We start from the raw sequence: 16612 nt of genomic DNA on the forward strand, positions 1-16612 counted from the left end.
AGACTCACGTATGTGGGCGTGTCCAGGCTGTCAGAGTTGATCACCACAGGAGGAGGATTGGCCTGAGGACAGAAGAGCTGAAGGTCAAAGGTGAAGAACAGTTTTCTGAGAGGACCAGGACCAGAGAACGGACCCAGAACTGGTCCACATGTGCTGTTTTAACCAGTTAAGCTTCTGTTTTCTAACATCTGGTCCGGGTCAGAACACCGGGTCAGTACTGAACCCTGACCCCAGTGAACGGAAGACGACCGTGTGTGAATAGTTAGTGTTAGAGCAACAACGACAGGGTTGGGGTTAGACTGGCTGTGGAGCTGAGGCTAACACAGGAGCTAACACAGGAGCTAACACAGGAGCTAACGCTAACACAGGAGCTAACACAGGAGCTAACACAGGAGCTAACACAGGAGCTAACACAGGAGCTAACACAGGAGCTAACACAGGGGCTAACACAGCAATCAAAAAGTGAAGCATGTCATAAGGATAAATAAAATAAAAAGTTTCTTCCATGGCCAACAGAGAAGCTACAGCTAACAGAGAAGACGAAGCTAACAGAGAAGAAGAAGCTAACAAGAAGATGAAGCTAACAGAAAAGACGATGCTAACAGAGAAGCTACAGCTAACAGAGAAGACGAAGCTAACAAGAAGATGAAGCTAACAGAAAAGACGATGCTAACAGAGAAGCTACAGCTAACAGAGAAGACGAAGCTAACAGAGAAGACGATGCTAACAGAGAAGACAAAGCTAACAGAACAGCTTAATCAACAGCCCCGTCTTCAAACCCCACTTCCACTTAGCTCATTTTTTAAACCATCTCAAAAGTCTAATTGAACGACTGCAGGACTGTCAGCACCCCCTGCTGCTAGAACCAGAGAAGTGTTTTAAACTTCTTTCAAGTTTATCCCAGTTTTGCTTCCACCTCTGAGGGTTTTCTATAAAGTGTTTCTGGGAACCAGCGTCATGATCCCAGTCCATCAGAACCAGAGCGCCCCCTGCTGACCACATCAGTACCTTACTGAAGGCAAAGGGAACCCAGGGAATCTGGCTGCCGCCGATGTTGACCTTGGCCGTGCTCCTGGTCGGACTTTTCTTCACACTGTCACGCAAATTCAGGAACCGACTACGAATGCGACAGGAGGCGGGCACGGTGGACAGAGAGGCCCGGACCGGGGGTGGAGCCGGGGCCGGGGTCGGGGCCGGGGCCGGCTGCTGCTGCTGCTGCTGTTGCTGGTGCAGCAGCTGGATGGCGTGCTGCCTCTGCAGTGGGTGGAGGTGGTATATGGACTCCTCCACGTCCACGGCGGTCTTCTTCTTGGAGCTGAGCTCCGGCCACGGCCGACGTGTGGTCATGACGCTCCGTCCTTCAGAGCTGAAGACTGGGCTCCACGGCAGCTGACCCTCTGTGGCTGAGGCTCCGCCCCCTGTCCCTCAGGCTCCACTTCTTCTGCTCTGCTGAGCGGGTCACATGTCAGCAGTACTGGGACATGAATAATCAATGTGGCCCCCCCGGACTGAGGCCCAGCACTGACGCTGTCCAACACGTGGGGCAAGATTCACCTTTGAACCAGAGCAGAACCAACTAGACCCTGACCTCCGACCTCCGTCAGACCAGTACCAGTACCAGTACCAGTACCAGTACCATGGCTGTGACGGTGAACATCCTCCTGGTACCGGTCAGTCCAGCCGCAGCATCACTGGTTCTCAGTAATGTGTCTGTTCTGCATCTTTAGATTTGTTCACGGACAGATGTGAGCGTGCACGTGAGTGTGCACGTGAGCGACAGTAAACAGAGGCACCGCAGCCTGTCAGCAGCCAGGAGGTTGCTAGGCAACCACAGAGAGGACGAAGGCATGAGCTGCTGCTGCAGAGGGTTTCTGCACATCTGTGCACGAGCACACGCACGTGCGCACGCACGCACGCACACACACACGCAGCGGTACGACTCCCAGCAGTTCTCGTCTCACCTTTAAAAGGACACATTTTCATTCCTGTTCATGAGAGGCGGGAGGTGGGGGAGGAGGTGGGGGAGGAGGAGGTGACCTACCAGGAGGCGACGGTGGAGCCTCTTGGTTCTCCTCAGGGTGCCCATGATGCGGCGGCCCATCTTTTTGGCATACCACACAGAGCTGAGCATGATGCTGCCGCTGCTGAGGAGGAGGTGACGGAGGTGACGGAGGTGACGGAGTCGATGTATTACCTCCTCCAGCTCCTGCAGCTGGAGAACGGACGACTGGAAGGTTAGGATTCAAGGAGCTCCTCCTCCTGCTCCTCCTCCTGCTCCTGCTCCTCCTCTCAGACAGAGGGAGCGAGGCTGCAGAAGGAGCTCCTCACTTCACCAGCAGGTGGTGTCGACAGACTTTCCTCCAAAAACATTCCTAACAGAAACGGCTTCAGTCAGAGGCAGCACGGAGGAGAACAGGAGGAGGTGCTGAGGGAGCAGGCATCACTGCAGGAGGAGCCCCAGACTGAGCCTCGACCCTGCAGCAGCGCCCTCCTCCTGTAGGGGGAGCCAAGTGCTCCGCTGACCTCCGTCCCACTCCAGTCTTCAGACCACACTGACAGCAGTTCAGGTCTGGGGGGGGGGCGGGGGGGGGGGGGCCCCCACTCTGGTCCTGACCTCTGACCTGGGTTCACACCACGTATTTGGATCAAAAGACAGGAACTGAGACCTTAGTGGATCCAGACAAACACTGGAACCAGGAACCGTTGAATTAGTGGAACAAGGTTTGGTACCGGGTTTCCTCAGTGCTGACACCTGGTGGCCACCTTTCTTATTTTTTTTTTTAATGTTCATTTAACCTGCTAAAAAGATGTGAGGATGAAAGAGCTTTAGATCAGCATCACAGAGGTCAAAGGTCAAAGGTCAAAGGAAGACACAGATCAGACAGCTGGTGATGGACGGACGACTGACGAGGGCTGGGTTTACCTGTCCTGTCAGGGAGGGGGTGGAGGAGCAGGAGGGGACGGGAAGCTCCTCTCCGTTGGGGTGGAGGGTGGAGGAGGAGAAAGTGGGAGTGGCCAAACCTGAGGCCTCAGAACCGTCCAGGACACGGTCCACAGACAGAACCTACAGAGGGCGGGAAGGAGGCGGGGTCTCACAGACGTTTGGGTTGAGGTTCAAAACTAACTTCAAGATGTCCAGCCCACAGTCCACGTCTGCGGCCCACAGTCCACGTCTGTGGCCCACAGACTGTGGACTGTGGTTTGTTGTTTGTGACATCAGCGCCCCCTGCCTATCAGAAATAGTCACTGACCTGCATGGGCGAGACGTGGGCGTGGCTGACCAGTCCGTGCACGTTCTCCACCTGGGACAGGTTCTTCTCTGAGACTGTGACCAGTTCTGCTCCTCCCGTCTCCTCCGTCTGTTCCCGAGGAGACGAGTCCTCGTCCTGGTGCCGGTACTTCTGCTGAAAAAAAGAAAAGAAAAGGAGCACTGGTACCAGGAACCACAGACAGTACCAGGAACCACAGACAGTACCAGGAACCACAGACAGTACCAGGAACTCATGCACTGTGGCCAGAGCAGCAGGTCTGGTCCAGAGACCTCCACCTCCTCCTCCTCCTCCTCCTCCTCCTCCTCCTCCTCATTTTACACCAGTCAAAACTTTCAAAATAAAAGTTCATCTCACTGCTGTTTCATTTCTCGTGGCTCGGCTTCAATAAATATTTGACAGTGATCTGCTGACTGGACCACAGCCAATCAGAGTGAAGCTGACTGGACCACAGCCAATCAGAGTGAAGCTGACTGGGTTGTTTTTAGTTCTTCTTGGTTTGTCGTTTCAAATTCAAACTCAGCTTCAAAAACAGAACGTTGGTGAACGAGTACCAGGAACTAGGAATCACACTGACCTTTGACCTCTGACCACCTCAATCACACTGACCTTTGACCCTAGATCACCTGAATCACACTGACCTTTGACCACATTAACAAACTGACCCTTGACCCCAGAGCACCTCAATCACACCGACCTTTGACCCCAGAGCACCTCAATCACACTGACCTTTGACCCCTCACCACCTCAATCACACTGACGTTTGACCCTAGATCACCTGAATCACACTGACCTTTGACCCCTGACTACCTCAATCACACTGACCTTTGACCTCTGACCACCTCAATCGCACTGGCCTTTGACCCTAGATCACCTGAATCACACTGACCTTTGACCACATTAACAAACTGACCCTTGACCCCAGAGCACCTCAATCACACCGACCTTTGACCCCAGACCACCTCAATCACACTGACGTTTGACCCTAGATCACCTGAATCACACTGACCTTTGACCACATTAACAAACTGACCCTTGACCCCAGAGCACCTCAATCACACCGACCTTTGACCCCAGAGCACCTCAATCACACTGACCTTTGACCTCTGGCCACCTCAATCACACTGACCTCTGATCCCTGACCACCTCAATCACACTGACCTTTGACCTCTGACCACCTCAATCGCACTGGCCTTTGACCCTAGATCACCTGAATCACACTGACCTTTGACCCCTGACTACCTCAATCACACTGACCTTTGACCCCTGACTACCTCAATCACACTGACCTTTGACCCCTGACTACCTCAATCACACTGACCTTTGACCTCTGGCCACCTCAATCACACTGACGTTTGACCCTAGATCACCTGAATCACACTGACCTTTGACCTCTGGCCACCTCAATCACACTGACGTTTGACCCTAGATCACCTGAATCACACTGACCTTTGACCCCTGACTACCTCAATCACACTGACCTTTGACCCCTGACTACCTCAATCACACTGACCTTTGACCCCTGACTACCTCAATCACACTGACCTTTGACCTCTGACCACCTCAATCGCACTGGCCTTTGACCCTAGATCACCTGAATCACACTGACCTTTGACCCTAGATCACCTGAATCACACTGACCTTTGACCACATTAACAAACTGACCCTTGACCCCAGAGCACCTCAATCACACCGACCTTTGACCCCAGAGCACCTCAATCACACCGACCTTTGACCCCAGAGCACCTCAATCACACTGACCTTTGACCCCTGACTACCTCAATCACACTGACCTTTGACCACATTAACAAACTGACCCTTGACCCCAGAGCACCTCAATCACACCGACCTTTGACCCCAGAGCACCTCAATCACACCGACCTTTGACCCCAGAGCACCTCAATCACACTGACCTTTGACCACATTAACAAACTGACCCTTGACCCCAGAGCACCTCAATCACACTGACCTTTGACCTCTGGCCACCTCAATCACACTGACGTTTGACCCTAGATCACCTGAATCACACTGACCTTTGACCTCTGACCACCTCAATCGCACTGGCCTTTGACCCTAGATCACCTGAATCACACTGACCTTTGACCCCTGACTACCTCAATCACACTGACCTTTGACCCCTGACTACCTCAATCACACTGACCTTTGACCTCTGGCCACCTCAATCACACTGACCCCTGACCGTTGCTTGGACAAACATGAATCTATCGTCCCATACTTACGTCGTCGTCGTAGCGGTCAGGCGAGTGTCCGACCTGTGCGAGCGTGCGCAGGATTTCATTTAGCAGCTGACAGTCCTAACGAGCTCGTTAGTTTACGGTCAGAGAGAAAGAAAAACAACGACAGCATTTCATGAAGGAGCCACGTTTGAACCCTGATGTTTAAACATTCAACCAATAGAAAGAGCTGCTGAAGCCCCGCCCTTTGAACAATGAGTCACTCTGTCATGACGGGGTCAGAAGGTCAGCAGAGGAACCAGGCACCGATCTGACCTTTTACAAGGGACAAACAGTTCAGTCCTGTTTAGATTAGATTAGATTAAATGTGATGACATTAGATTATGTTATCTTAGACTAGATTAGATGATATTAGATTAGATGAGATTAGATGATATTAGATTAGATTAGATTAGATAAGATTAGATGATATTAGATTATGTTAGATTAGATCAGATTATGTTAGATTAGATTAGATGAGATTAGATTATGTTATCTTAGATTAGATCAGATTATGTTAGATTAGATTAGATGAGATTAGATTAGATTAGCTGCAGTTCCGTTGAGGAATCCAAGGCTCCAGCAGTAAAAAACCAAAACTACAGGAATTCAAACAGTGTTTTGTTTTGTTTTGTTTTGTGAACAGGTTCAAACCAATGAAAATAATTGGCTCCAACAAAAAGATCAACAAGTGAATAAAGAGAATGAATGAAGAGGTCAGTGATTGGTCCTGCTGAGGAGCCCTGATTGGACAACGTTCACTTCACTTCTCACTGACGACTGTTCTTCTTCTCACGGTGATTTACAGAATGTAGAAATAGAAGAAATAGAACAACGCAGGAAACACCAGCGCCACCAGCTGGACTTAGTCGTCCCTGCAGCTCACCTGGTATTTTGAATAACGACGGTACGACAACCGGGGCAGTAGCCCTCCCCCCCCGGGTGTGTGTGGCCTCCTTACCTCAGGGCTGGGGCTCAGGCTGGGTGCAGTCTCCGACGTGGGACTCTGGAAGCCGGACAAATCCCAAAGGTTGACCTGCAACGGAGGCTCCGCCTCGACGGCAGGCTCCGCCCACGTCTGACCGTCCAATAGGGTGACTTCATAAAACTCCTGGATATCTGGACACAGCAGATCAGAGACGACACGCCTGCTTATTTCTGGATGTATAATTCGTAGCAGCCCTGACAGAAATAACTTTGTCTTCTTTGGTTTGGCCCAGCGTCCACCACGAGGTCAGAAGGTCAACGCGAGCCGTCAGTTCAACCAACGGGACGGCGTTCTATTTACAGACGCCGTGATGTGTTAGAGTCACAAGAGGGAAAGACTGAGACTCAGAGACAGGGTCAGGAATCCTGTCTCAGTGGGACATGGACAGAGGGACATGGACAGAGGGACATGGACAGTGGGACATGGACAGGGTTTTTTCCTCGTGTCCTGGGTGAGTTCGTTAACACTGATGAAGAGAAAGTCACATGAGGACAAAGAGGAAGTGAACGTCCATCAGTGCTGCTGAGGATTATGGGTAATAGCAGGTGAATCCCACAGGGATTAGAGCCTGTTCACCCTCCTGTCCACGTCTCTGTTGACAACAAACTGCTTTTACTGTCAGCTGATAAAAGTCTGGACCTGGATGGAAGATTGGAAAGAAAAAAAAAAGGTTCTTTTCTCATCGTTTTAGAAAACTTGTACTTGTACTTTAATACTGATCAGAACTCCTACTGTCAGGTAGAGGTACTGCAGTGATGGGTTTGACCCTGGTGTTCCTGACCTATCAGGATGGAGTCACCAGGAACTGATACTGTGAGGACTAGTGAGACTGACTACTGAGAACCGATCAGAGTCCTTGACCTCAGAGTCGGTCAGAGTCTGGTACTGTAGTGGAACCGACCTGAAAACACAGGACTTCTCTCTGGGTTCTGTGTGTTCCTGACGGGCTGATCTTACCTACGAGAGCCTGGAACAGGCTGCTCTGGAAGATGTCGATGACCTTCTGGATCGAGTGTCGCAGCTGACGGTCTTCAGTCTGGTTCAACCTGGTCCTGTACTCCTCCAGGAGGAGCAAGGCTCGCTGAGCATCTGCACGGACAAAGTGGACAATGGAGGGGGGGGGGCAGGAGGAGGAAAGGGTTAGATCAGGCACGGCCAACCTGTGGCACTAAAATCACTGATTTTCTCCATGGAGTTTGGTCTGAACTAAAATCTCTGATTTTCTCCATGAGGTTTGGTCTGAACTAAAATCTCTGATTTTCTCCATGAGGTTTGGTCTGAACTAAAATCTCTGATTTTCTCCATGGACTGTGGTCTGAACTAAAATCTCTGATTTTCTCCATGAGGTTTGGTCTGAACTAAAATCTCTGATTTTCTCCATGAGGTTTGGTCTGAACTAAAATCTCTGATTTTCTCCATGGACTGTGGTCTGAACTAAAATCTCTGATTTTCTCCACAGATTTTGTCGAGTCGAACACAAACACAAAGTTGTCAGCAGTGAAATTAACCCACACACAGATTATTCTTCAATCATCTATTTATGCCTTTATTCCACTGTTGGACCTTACACCACAATGGCGACAGTGACGTCATGTTGTACTCTTAACACGGAGGGTAAAAGTTAAACAGAAGAAACAGTTTATTCAACCAGCTTCTCCTCAGACCTGTGTCTGACTCTCTGTCACTTTGACACTAAACTTATTCTTAAAAGTGAAAACTGATCATTTTGTATCGTTATCTTGTGCAGTTCTTTATTTCTGCCACTTATCACAATCCAACCTTAACTTTAAATTAGCAACAACGCTAACCGGCAGCTAACACTTTTTCCTACTAACTTTTACAAACCAAACCACACGGCTCCGCTGAACTCTTCTGGCTCCGTTACAGCCGTGTGTGTCGCTCACAGCTCGGACTGTTTGCCAGCGAACGTATCGGTGTTTTCCCGGTGATTGCCCACCTCAAACTCCGACAGAAACACAGCGAGTTTAGCCGCAGTTAGCTTCAATGAAAGCGGCTTACCTTTTCTCCGGACGGGCATCGTCGGCTCTACTTCGGCTGTGGTTCGGCCTCGCCTCGGCAGCTCTCGGCTCCGACTCTGGACTGAGCTCCACACAGGAACCCGCTGTTAAAGCTCTGAACACGGGTTCCACGACGACAGTAAGTTCCCTCTGACAAACAAACTCTGTGTCAGGGGAAAAAAACGACGCGTCCGCCGAAAATAACCCTCCGAGTCTCCGGGGAACCCGCCACCAAAACAAAACACCAAAGTCCAAAAACAGCGGTCCGGGCTGGAAGACAAGACCCTGTTAGGTCCTGATCCGTGGGTTGGTCAGAGCTGCACACACTTTAACGTCCCGGGAGGAGAAGCTAGAGTCCGGGACACCGTTCCAATCCTGCACTGGGGGGTAAGGAGTGTCGGCTCCTCTGCTGCTCAAGCTGGGAACAAGTTCGGAGACTCGACCGGGCGAGCACAACCGAACCAAGGCGAGCTGAGCCGTGGCAGGACTTTTTCCTGCACGGTTCCGGTCAGGTTCCTGCTGTATTCGTGTCAGAGTTCACCCAGAGTAAAACACTCCTGCTCCTCCTCTTCCTACAGTTCGTCGTCTTCCCCCGCCTCCTCCTGCTCCTCCTCCTCAGGTCAACAAACCCCAAACTTTCTTCCAAAATGGCGCCTCGAAGACTTTTAAATGAACCAGGTGATTTTCTCCATGGACTTTGGTCTGAACTAAAATCTCTGATTTTCTCCATGGACTTTGGTCTGAACTAAAATCTCTGATTTTCTCCATGAGGTTTGGTGTGGCAGACAGATAGATGAACTGTAGAAAGATTATTTTTTGTCTAGTTTTTACAGTAATGGATGTAACAGGAAGTGCGGATGCAGCCTGTGATGTCCATGAGTTCAAGCAGATCAAGGCTTTGATGGTGAAGATAAAACGCCCTGCCCCCCCCCTCCTCCCCGCTTTTTAAACAACTCATCTGGTCCAGATAAAAGAGCAGAAGGTCTTTATTCTTAGACCTGATGTTTAATGGATGAAATCATCTCCTCTGGTTTTTAGACCTGATGTTTAATGGATGAAATCGTCTCCTCTGGTTTAACATCTTCATCTTCATCATCATCATCTTCTTTCATTGGTTTCATGTCACTTCAAACTTTTATTTATAGACAATAAGATAAGAGTAATGAATGTAATTAAAATATTCCACATTTGTAGAGTTTGTTTCATTTCTATATTTAAACCATCTGTATGTATTTACATCTTATATTTATTTATCATGAAACACGAACACACACACAGGAACACACACTGGTACCACTGAGGTTCAGACACTGGTGAACTCTGTTTCCAGACTCAACAGTTGTTCTTGTTCTTGTTCTGCAGCGCTTCATTAATGAAGTAAACTCATACGGCTCCCTCTGCTGGACAACAAGCGCAAACGCGTGAGTTCCACAACAACCTCGGTCCACTTTTAGAAACTGGAAAAAAGAACGAGATGTGGGAGTTCACGTTGGTGTTGAACCTTCACCTGAACTCACAAGGTCAGAAGGGAAATGGGAGGAGCCAAACGTCAGAGGAAGAATGAAAGGTAATAATGTCTTTAATGCCTTTAATGTCTAAAAAGAACAAAGGACAGACGTGGAAGTCATCATTTAAGAAGCTGTTGTTGTTTGGACCAGAACACCATCAGAGTCAGGTCGGACGTGGACCCTGAGATCAAAGGTTCTGAGCAGAACTCCTTGACAGCAGTTCCTATGGACGAGGCGGTCAGTGGCCTCAGGGAGGCGCTCTTCAAGGCCATGACAGAGACCACCTCCTTGAAGGCCAGAAGAAGGGAGGAGCCCACAAACAGAAGGAAACAGGCCACCTCCAAACAGCACCTCCTCCGTCGGCCTGTAGATGTCAGTGTCAAGAACAACCGACCACCAGCGTCTTTACTGTCAGAATAGTTTCAGCTAAAATGAATGACTTCCTCTACGTGGTTTACTGTGTGGACAGAATTAACCTGCAAGTCTAAGTGTGGACACTGGGGGCGCTGAAGCCCTGTAGGAGAATGGACTAAACAGGGACGAAGTGTGACAGAAATGAGAAGACAAGTGTCTGAAACAACTCACAAAATAAAAGTCCGGTTTATTGTCAAACAACAAACTCCGCACACAAAAGGCTGATGAGAAAAAAGAAAACAAAAAGGAGAAAATTGGCTCGTTCTTTTGGCCACACCCCCAAAAAACCAATGCCAGTTTGTGTTTATGGTACGGCTAAAGTACAAACAGACTGGAACGTTAACACCTCTGTACAATAATCTGCTGTTTGTGTCCAGATAGAACATGGTCAACCAATCAAAAGCACCCGTTTGGTCTGACGTCACACCGCTGCTGCTGGCCCCGCCCCTTTCCTAACAATATGTACAAAAATATAAAATGTAAATAAAATACAAACTAATTCTGCGTTGGTTGTTGTGATTCCACATGTGCTGCTGAACTTCCTGTTTCCTCTAAGCGTTGGGAGTGTGCACGTGAGTGTGCACGTGAGCCTGAACCTCTGTGTGAGTTGAACTCTACTCTAAAGACCGTGGGGGTTTTCATGTTTTTTGTCGTTTTTGTTGGATCAGTCCTCCTGCGGCTCCACCTGTGACCTGGCTGTAGCAGAGGTGAAGAACAGGAAGTGGGTCAGCAGGACGTCCCAGCGGCGTCCATCAATCGTCGTCGTCGGTTTTCTGCTTCTTGGTTTCCACATCATCCTGTCGGTGGAGAAAACAGCGTTAAAACCCCGTGACACGGCTGGGCTGCTCTCAGCTCATTGGTCCAATGATGTGCAACTGTGACAACAGTACTGCTCTAATAGTTAGCATCAGCTAGCGCCCGCACCTCGTCGTCGTCCTCATCATCGTCCGCTGCCCGCTTCATGCCGCCCTCCGTCTCGTCTTCGTCCTCTTCTTCATCCTCTTCATCACCTGCACAACAACATGTTTAACACTCACGTCCACTGGAGTCACCCTGACTCCCCCACACACACTTTTACAAACCTTCTCCATCATCGTCTTCCTCATCTTCCTCGTCGACCTCCTCCTCATCTTCCTCATCTACCTCGGGCTCTCCGTTTTCCTCCGTCTCCTGAACACAAGTTCACAACAAATGTTGGTGCCGCCATCTGGTGGCCATTGTCTGAATAGCAAACACACGTCGAAACATTGACAGGCGGCGAAAATAAAGAGTGACGTCATCAGCCGTAAATTCTCTGAGGTGGTGACCGGTGTCGTCTTTACCTTCCCGTTGGTGGCAGCATCTTTGCCGTTCTCCTTCTCCTCCAGCAGTTTTTTCTCTTTCAGGTCCTGACAGAAACATCCAGAGTCAGCAGGACGTCCCAGGCAACAACAACAACAACAGCAGTAACAGCAGCAGCAGCAGTAACAGTAACAGCAGCAGTAACAGTAACAGCCTGTCTCCACCGACAGGATGAAACTACTTTGTTTTCACCCCTGCTCTCTGACACCTCCTCCTCCTCCTCCTCCTGTAATCTGATACTTTTTGTGGCGCCCCAGGGCATCCTGGGATTTGGAGTCTTCAGCGGCCGCTGCTACCGCCGTATGTTACCAGACACGCCCGGGAGACGCACTGCAATACCCAGGATGCACCACGCGGGTGTAAAATAACAGACGGGGAGGAGGGAAGTGGGGGGAGGAGGAGGGCAGGGGGAGGTGAAGGGGGGAGCGGAGACGAGAGCGACACACACACACACACACACAGTGCTGCTGGGTCTGTAACGGAGACTGAAGGACAATAGAAGACGACACATGGCGGTGGAGGGAGCTCGACGGACTGGAGTCTGAACAAGTGTCCGAGTCCAGTCACCGTCGACCCGCTGAGCGACCCTCAAACACAGAGCCCGCGCACAAAGACGCGCGCGCGTCAATCCTTCATCACAGCGAATGTTAACGCGGCCGCGAACAAACGTCGTCTGGTCGATCGGGTCTGGTAACTGATCAATTGCGTTGCTGTGACACCGCACAGTTTTAACACACGCACAAGCACACGCACACAAGCACTGGCTCATAAACTTTTGCCCATAATGAGCAGAGGTTCTCTGTCAGAAAACAAACATTGATGAAACAGCAGCGGGGGAAGAGGAAACTAAAACCAAACTCAAAGCCGACTCCAGTGACGCGCGTCGCTCCAGAACTGCGCGGCCGCCGCGTCTGCGGTATCCGAAGACCGGAGCGGGAGCAGCTGCGACCTTCGGCTCGGGAACATATGGAGAAGAATCGTACACGCTGCGTACAAAAACACGAAACTGCCCAGAATTAATCCTGCGAGGCTGCCGCCAACCCGGAGGATGGATCGTGGAGACCGGGGCGCACCGCTCCGTCGCTCCGTGCCACACGGGCTGCTCGGCGTTGACTTGGGATTAATTGCCATCTATTGATTCTGATCTGATTATCTTCCCTTCCATTGTTCGTGTTCCATTTCCAATAACTAATCGGTGCACGAGTAATTACGAGGTGGATGGAAGCGCACGTCGCACGCGTTTACCGGAGCGGTGTCGCCGGCAGCGGCTGCCGCGTCTCCGACCTCCCGCTCTGCTCAGCAGCCGGTGGATGGAGTGATCGGTGGATGTAAACAGAGCTCGGTGGTTGAGATGAGGTAAAGACCCCTCGTTAAAACAGAGATGTCGACCTGGAGGCGATATTTAGACGATACTGTCACTAAGTATCGTTGGGAGAAGTAGATTTTAACAAAGAAGCCGCGTGTGCGGCAGCCGTGGACAATGAGCTGCTGTTGCCGCGGCTGGCTCTCCTCCGCCTCCTTCACGTCCTCCAGATGGAGAAGAGAAGAACCGTCTTTGTCATTCGAACCAGCCTACTCCTAAACCCGCTCCTGCTCCACCGGCTTTGACTGAGCGCGGAGCGACGACGATCATAGTATGTAGGTTTTCGCGGCGGGAGATGGAGAAGACAGGCAGGAGGACAGGAGGAGGTGGGCGGAGGAGCGCCGCGGTCCGCTTACCTTCGCAGAGATGTCGGAACCAGAGTCGACGTGTGTGTCTGCCATTGTTGTTGGAGTTCAAAATAAAGGACGGCTGAAATGAAACGGTTGGAGAGAGTAAATCCAACACTGGCTCCGCTGTTGTTTCTACTGTTATGATGTACCAGTGCAGGACGCCGCTCACCGCCGCCTTTATAAAACAGCAAGCGGGGCGTGGCTCCGAGAAGGTGGGCTGGCTCTGATTGGCTGAGGGCTCTACAGAGGTGTTCTTCGTGGCGCTTAGGAGCAGAACAATGGATTACATTTCTAAGGGTTTAAGCCACGCCCCCTGCCCCCCAACGCAGCGACATGTCCTTTCCTAGCCCGAAACAACGATCCGGACCCGGGCAAACACCATAGAACCGACCCGGAGCTTCAGCACCGGAGGAAGAGTAGGGCGGAGGGGAGGGGGGAAAAGGAGAGGGGAGGGGGGAGTGGGGGAAAGAAGAGGGGAGGGGGAGAGAGGAGAGGGGAGGGAGAGAGGAGAGGAGGGGGAGGGGGCTGGCAGTGGACCAGTTCCTTTTCCTTCCAAACAACCGAATCCCCCGCGCTCGACTTGTCGAACGTCGTTTGGTTTTGACGGATCGTCATCGTCGTCATTGATTGATGTTGGTCGACAAGAGCGGCGTCTCGAGCGGGGACGTGGGGGGCGGGGTAAAAGAAAAATATGACCGATGTACGGGTAGTGTCGGTTGATTGATTGGTTTATTTTTTAATCCATATTTATAGTTCTGGTCTCCCGCCACATAAACCCAGTCGTTTTCAGACATGCAGAGCCGCCATCTTCTCTCTGTTCTCTGTCAATGGCGTCCATGTTGGTGGACACCGATTTGACGGGACTCTCTTTCCATCACATTAATGAGGTCCATGAGGTGCTGTGTGAATATGAGCTGGACGTCGGTGATTATGGTGCCGTGTGGACGGGGCTCATCTCCTCGGGTCTATTGTTCGATCCGCGGAAGTAAAGTGGGGGGCGGGGGAGGGGGTGCTACATGATAAACATGCGTTAATATTAAGTGTGGTCTTCGAAAAATCTAAATAAATGTGCTCGTAACGTGACACGCATTCCAATACCACAAAAGGGCAAAACAGCGATCGTTCTTACCGACGTGGAAACACATACTCGTTAAAAACGAGAACAAAAGCAGCAGGAAACAGAACATAGACCGCCATTAGTGCCTGTTGTTGGGGGATGGGAGCTCAGCGGCCGGACTGACGCTGCACACGTTCACGTTGGGCTCTTTGTGACGCAGGCAACCACAGGGCGGCGTTGATTGGTCTATTGGGAGAACTAAGGCGGTGGTGACCAACGACAACTGCTCATTGGCTGATGTTAACGTCCTTCAATTCAAACAGGGTAGAGGCGTAGAAAAAACACGGACGCGGATTAGCTGGACTGGAGCGGAGTCTGTGGTTCAATAAAGAGAGTGATTTTTACCTGTTGTAGCAGTTACGATGCTAATGTAGATTTAATTAAAAAAACAAAAAAACATGAATGACACGAATGTGTCTGGTAAAAATCAATAAGAATGAATAAAAAGCCAAATCCATGTTTAGTCTGAGTTTGTAGTGTGAATCTATACGTAGTGTAGGGTCCAAAAAAACTGACACCCACGTCAGGTGTCAACACAGTGTCCCACTGAGACCTAGAACGTCCCCTGGTCCAGTGCTGGATGTCCACATGCTGAACCATGTTTAGTGTGAATCCAGTGTGAATCCAATATTGTGACTTTAACCTGGGTCAACACTGATTTAACAACACACTTTGACTTTGTGTTGTTCTTTTATCTCTTTGAGTGGAAATTAATCTTTGTCCTGTCCTCCTCCTGGTTAATTAACGTCCTCACCCTATTGGCTAAAACCAGGACAACAGACCGGACATGAATAACAGGCTGCACAGATAAGAACCTGAGCCCGGTTGAAGGACATCATCAAGCTGTGGAGCGTGGACCAACGTGATGTCAGTAAAGTGGACCGACCGACCGACAGACACGTTTCTCTTCTTCAGCCTCAGGCTGAACTTTTACTAAAGGAATTTTCTGTGAACCAACATGTCCTGAAGAGGACACTCTGCACCTCCTCCTCCTGCACCTCCTCCTCCTCCGCTGCTTCTTCTTTGCTCCTTTTACTACACTGCTGCTCCTCTGCTCCTGGTTAAGCCGTCATTTGTACTGACTCTCTAACGTTACTCTTTATCGACACCCAGTGTTCGTCCTGTGGTACTGCGGCCGACAGCGTCAGCTCATGACACTTGGCTCGTCGCCGTGTCTCAGTGTCGTTCCAAACACTCGTTCTTGTGTGACTTCTTAATCACCTGCTTCACTCTTTTCACTACTATCAAGTCAACAGTAGAATCCGGAGGATTTTGAAGACCTGTGACCCTGGTCTTCAGCCAGTCAACTGTCCCTCCACATTGTCCTCTTGAATCGAAGTCTCCGACTACACTTGTCCTTTTGTTCCGCTTCTTCCTACGTGACCTGAAGGCATCAGCTCTGTGTTGGCTGCAGCTGTGGGGAACTCCCGTCATGCATGAGTAGCTGCAAACATCGTCAGTGATTGTCTTTCGTTTTCCTCCTGTCACTGACGCAGTCGTTCAGGCTGAAACATAAAGAACTGTTGTTTCACGTTTACAACAACACAGACACTGCACAACTATTCACACCACCCAGCAGAGCTCCCCCTGCTGGTAAAGCTGATCAGAGACACTGAACTGTGAGGTTTGTCACAGGGAGGCCGAGTGGTTTCTGTTGATAACAGTTGGATTTGAACTTGCCCCAAGTGCTGCTGGGTATTTGGGGGTCAAGTGTTGGACAGATGTCTCCCTGCAGCCCATTAGTGGTGTTTAATTATTGATGTTTGTAGATGCAGTGTTGTGGTTGGCAGATGGCCACACACACACACACACACACACCTGAGAGTGTGTGTGTGTGTGTGTGATGTTGGAGGGAGTTGTGTTAACGTGACAGTTCCTTCATTAATCTAACGATGTGACAAACTGACACTGACCTGATCACTTCAAACTACAGACACAGTCACAGACCATGCTGTCTGTCAGTCATGTTTCACTCTGAAGTATTTTAAAGGATATTTATACTGGACTGAA

The 16612-nt window shown here is 50.2% G+C and overlaps 2 protein-coding genes and 1 long non-coding RNA gene across 3 annotated transcripts in view; 1 reads left to right on the forward strand and 2 right to left on the reverse strand.

Moving 5' to 3' along the window:
• LOC103396861 (disks large homolog 1-like) overlaps positions 1-9223 on the reverse strand; it is a 10383-nt gene extending 1160 nt beyond the window's left edge. The window contains exons 1-6 of the mRNA XM_025052459.1: positions 8511-9223; positions 7449-7580; positions 6465-6622; positions 3252-3404; positions 2924-3064; positions 5-62 (exon numbers count right to left, since the gene is read on the reverse strand). Of these exons, the coding sequence (XP_024908227.1) occupies positions 5-62; positions 2924-3064; positions 3252-3404; positions 6465-6622; positions 7449-7580; positions 8511-8529 (661 nt within the window). The 5' untranslated portion in view covers positions 8530-9223. The remainder of the gene's footprint in view (positions 1-4; positions 63-2923; positions 3065-3251; positions 3405-6464; positions 6623-7448; positions 7581-8510) is intronic.
• Positions 9224-9564: 341 nt separating this feature from the next.
• On the forward strand, positions 9565-10751 carry LOC103396851 (uncharacterized). The gene is made up of 2 exons (XR_523411.3): positions 9565-10076; positions 10168-10751. It is a non-coding gene; the product is annotated as an uncharacterized LOC103396851 (long non-coding RNA).
• ptmab (prothymosin alpha b) lies at positions 10599-13669 on the reverse strand. The gene is made up of 5 exons (XM_008335101.3): positions 13492-13669; positions 11754-11819; positions 11514-11601; positions 11356-11441; positions 10599-11228 (listed from the first exon to the last, which is right to left on the reverse strand). The coding sequence occupies exons 1-5, from the start codon at positions 13534-13536 to the stop codon at positions 11184-11186; spliced, it is 330 nt and encodes a 109-aa protein (XP_008333323.1). The 5' UTR covers positions 13537-13669; the 3' UTR covers positions 10599-11183.
• Between the last annotated feature and the right edge of the window lie 2943 nt (positions 13670-16612).

The sequence above is a fragment of the Cynoglossus semilaevis genome, chromosome 20 (assembly GCF_000523025.1).
Source record: "Cynoglossus semilaevis isolate Cse_v1.0 chromosome 20, Cse_v1.0, whole genome shotgun sequence".
NCBI classification, from domain to species: Eukaryota; Metazoa; Chordata; class Actinopteri; order Pleuronectiformes; family Cynoglossidae; genus Cynoglossus; species Cynoglossus semilaevis.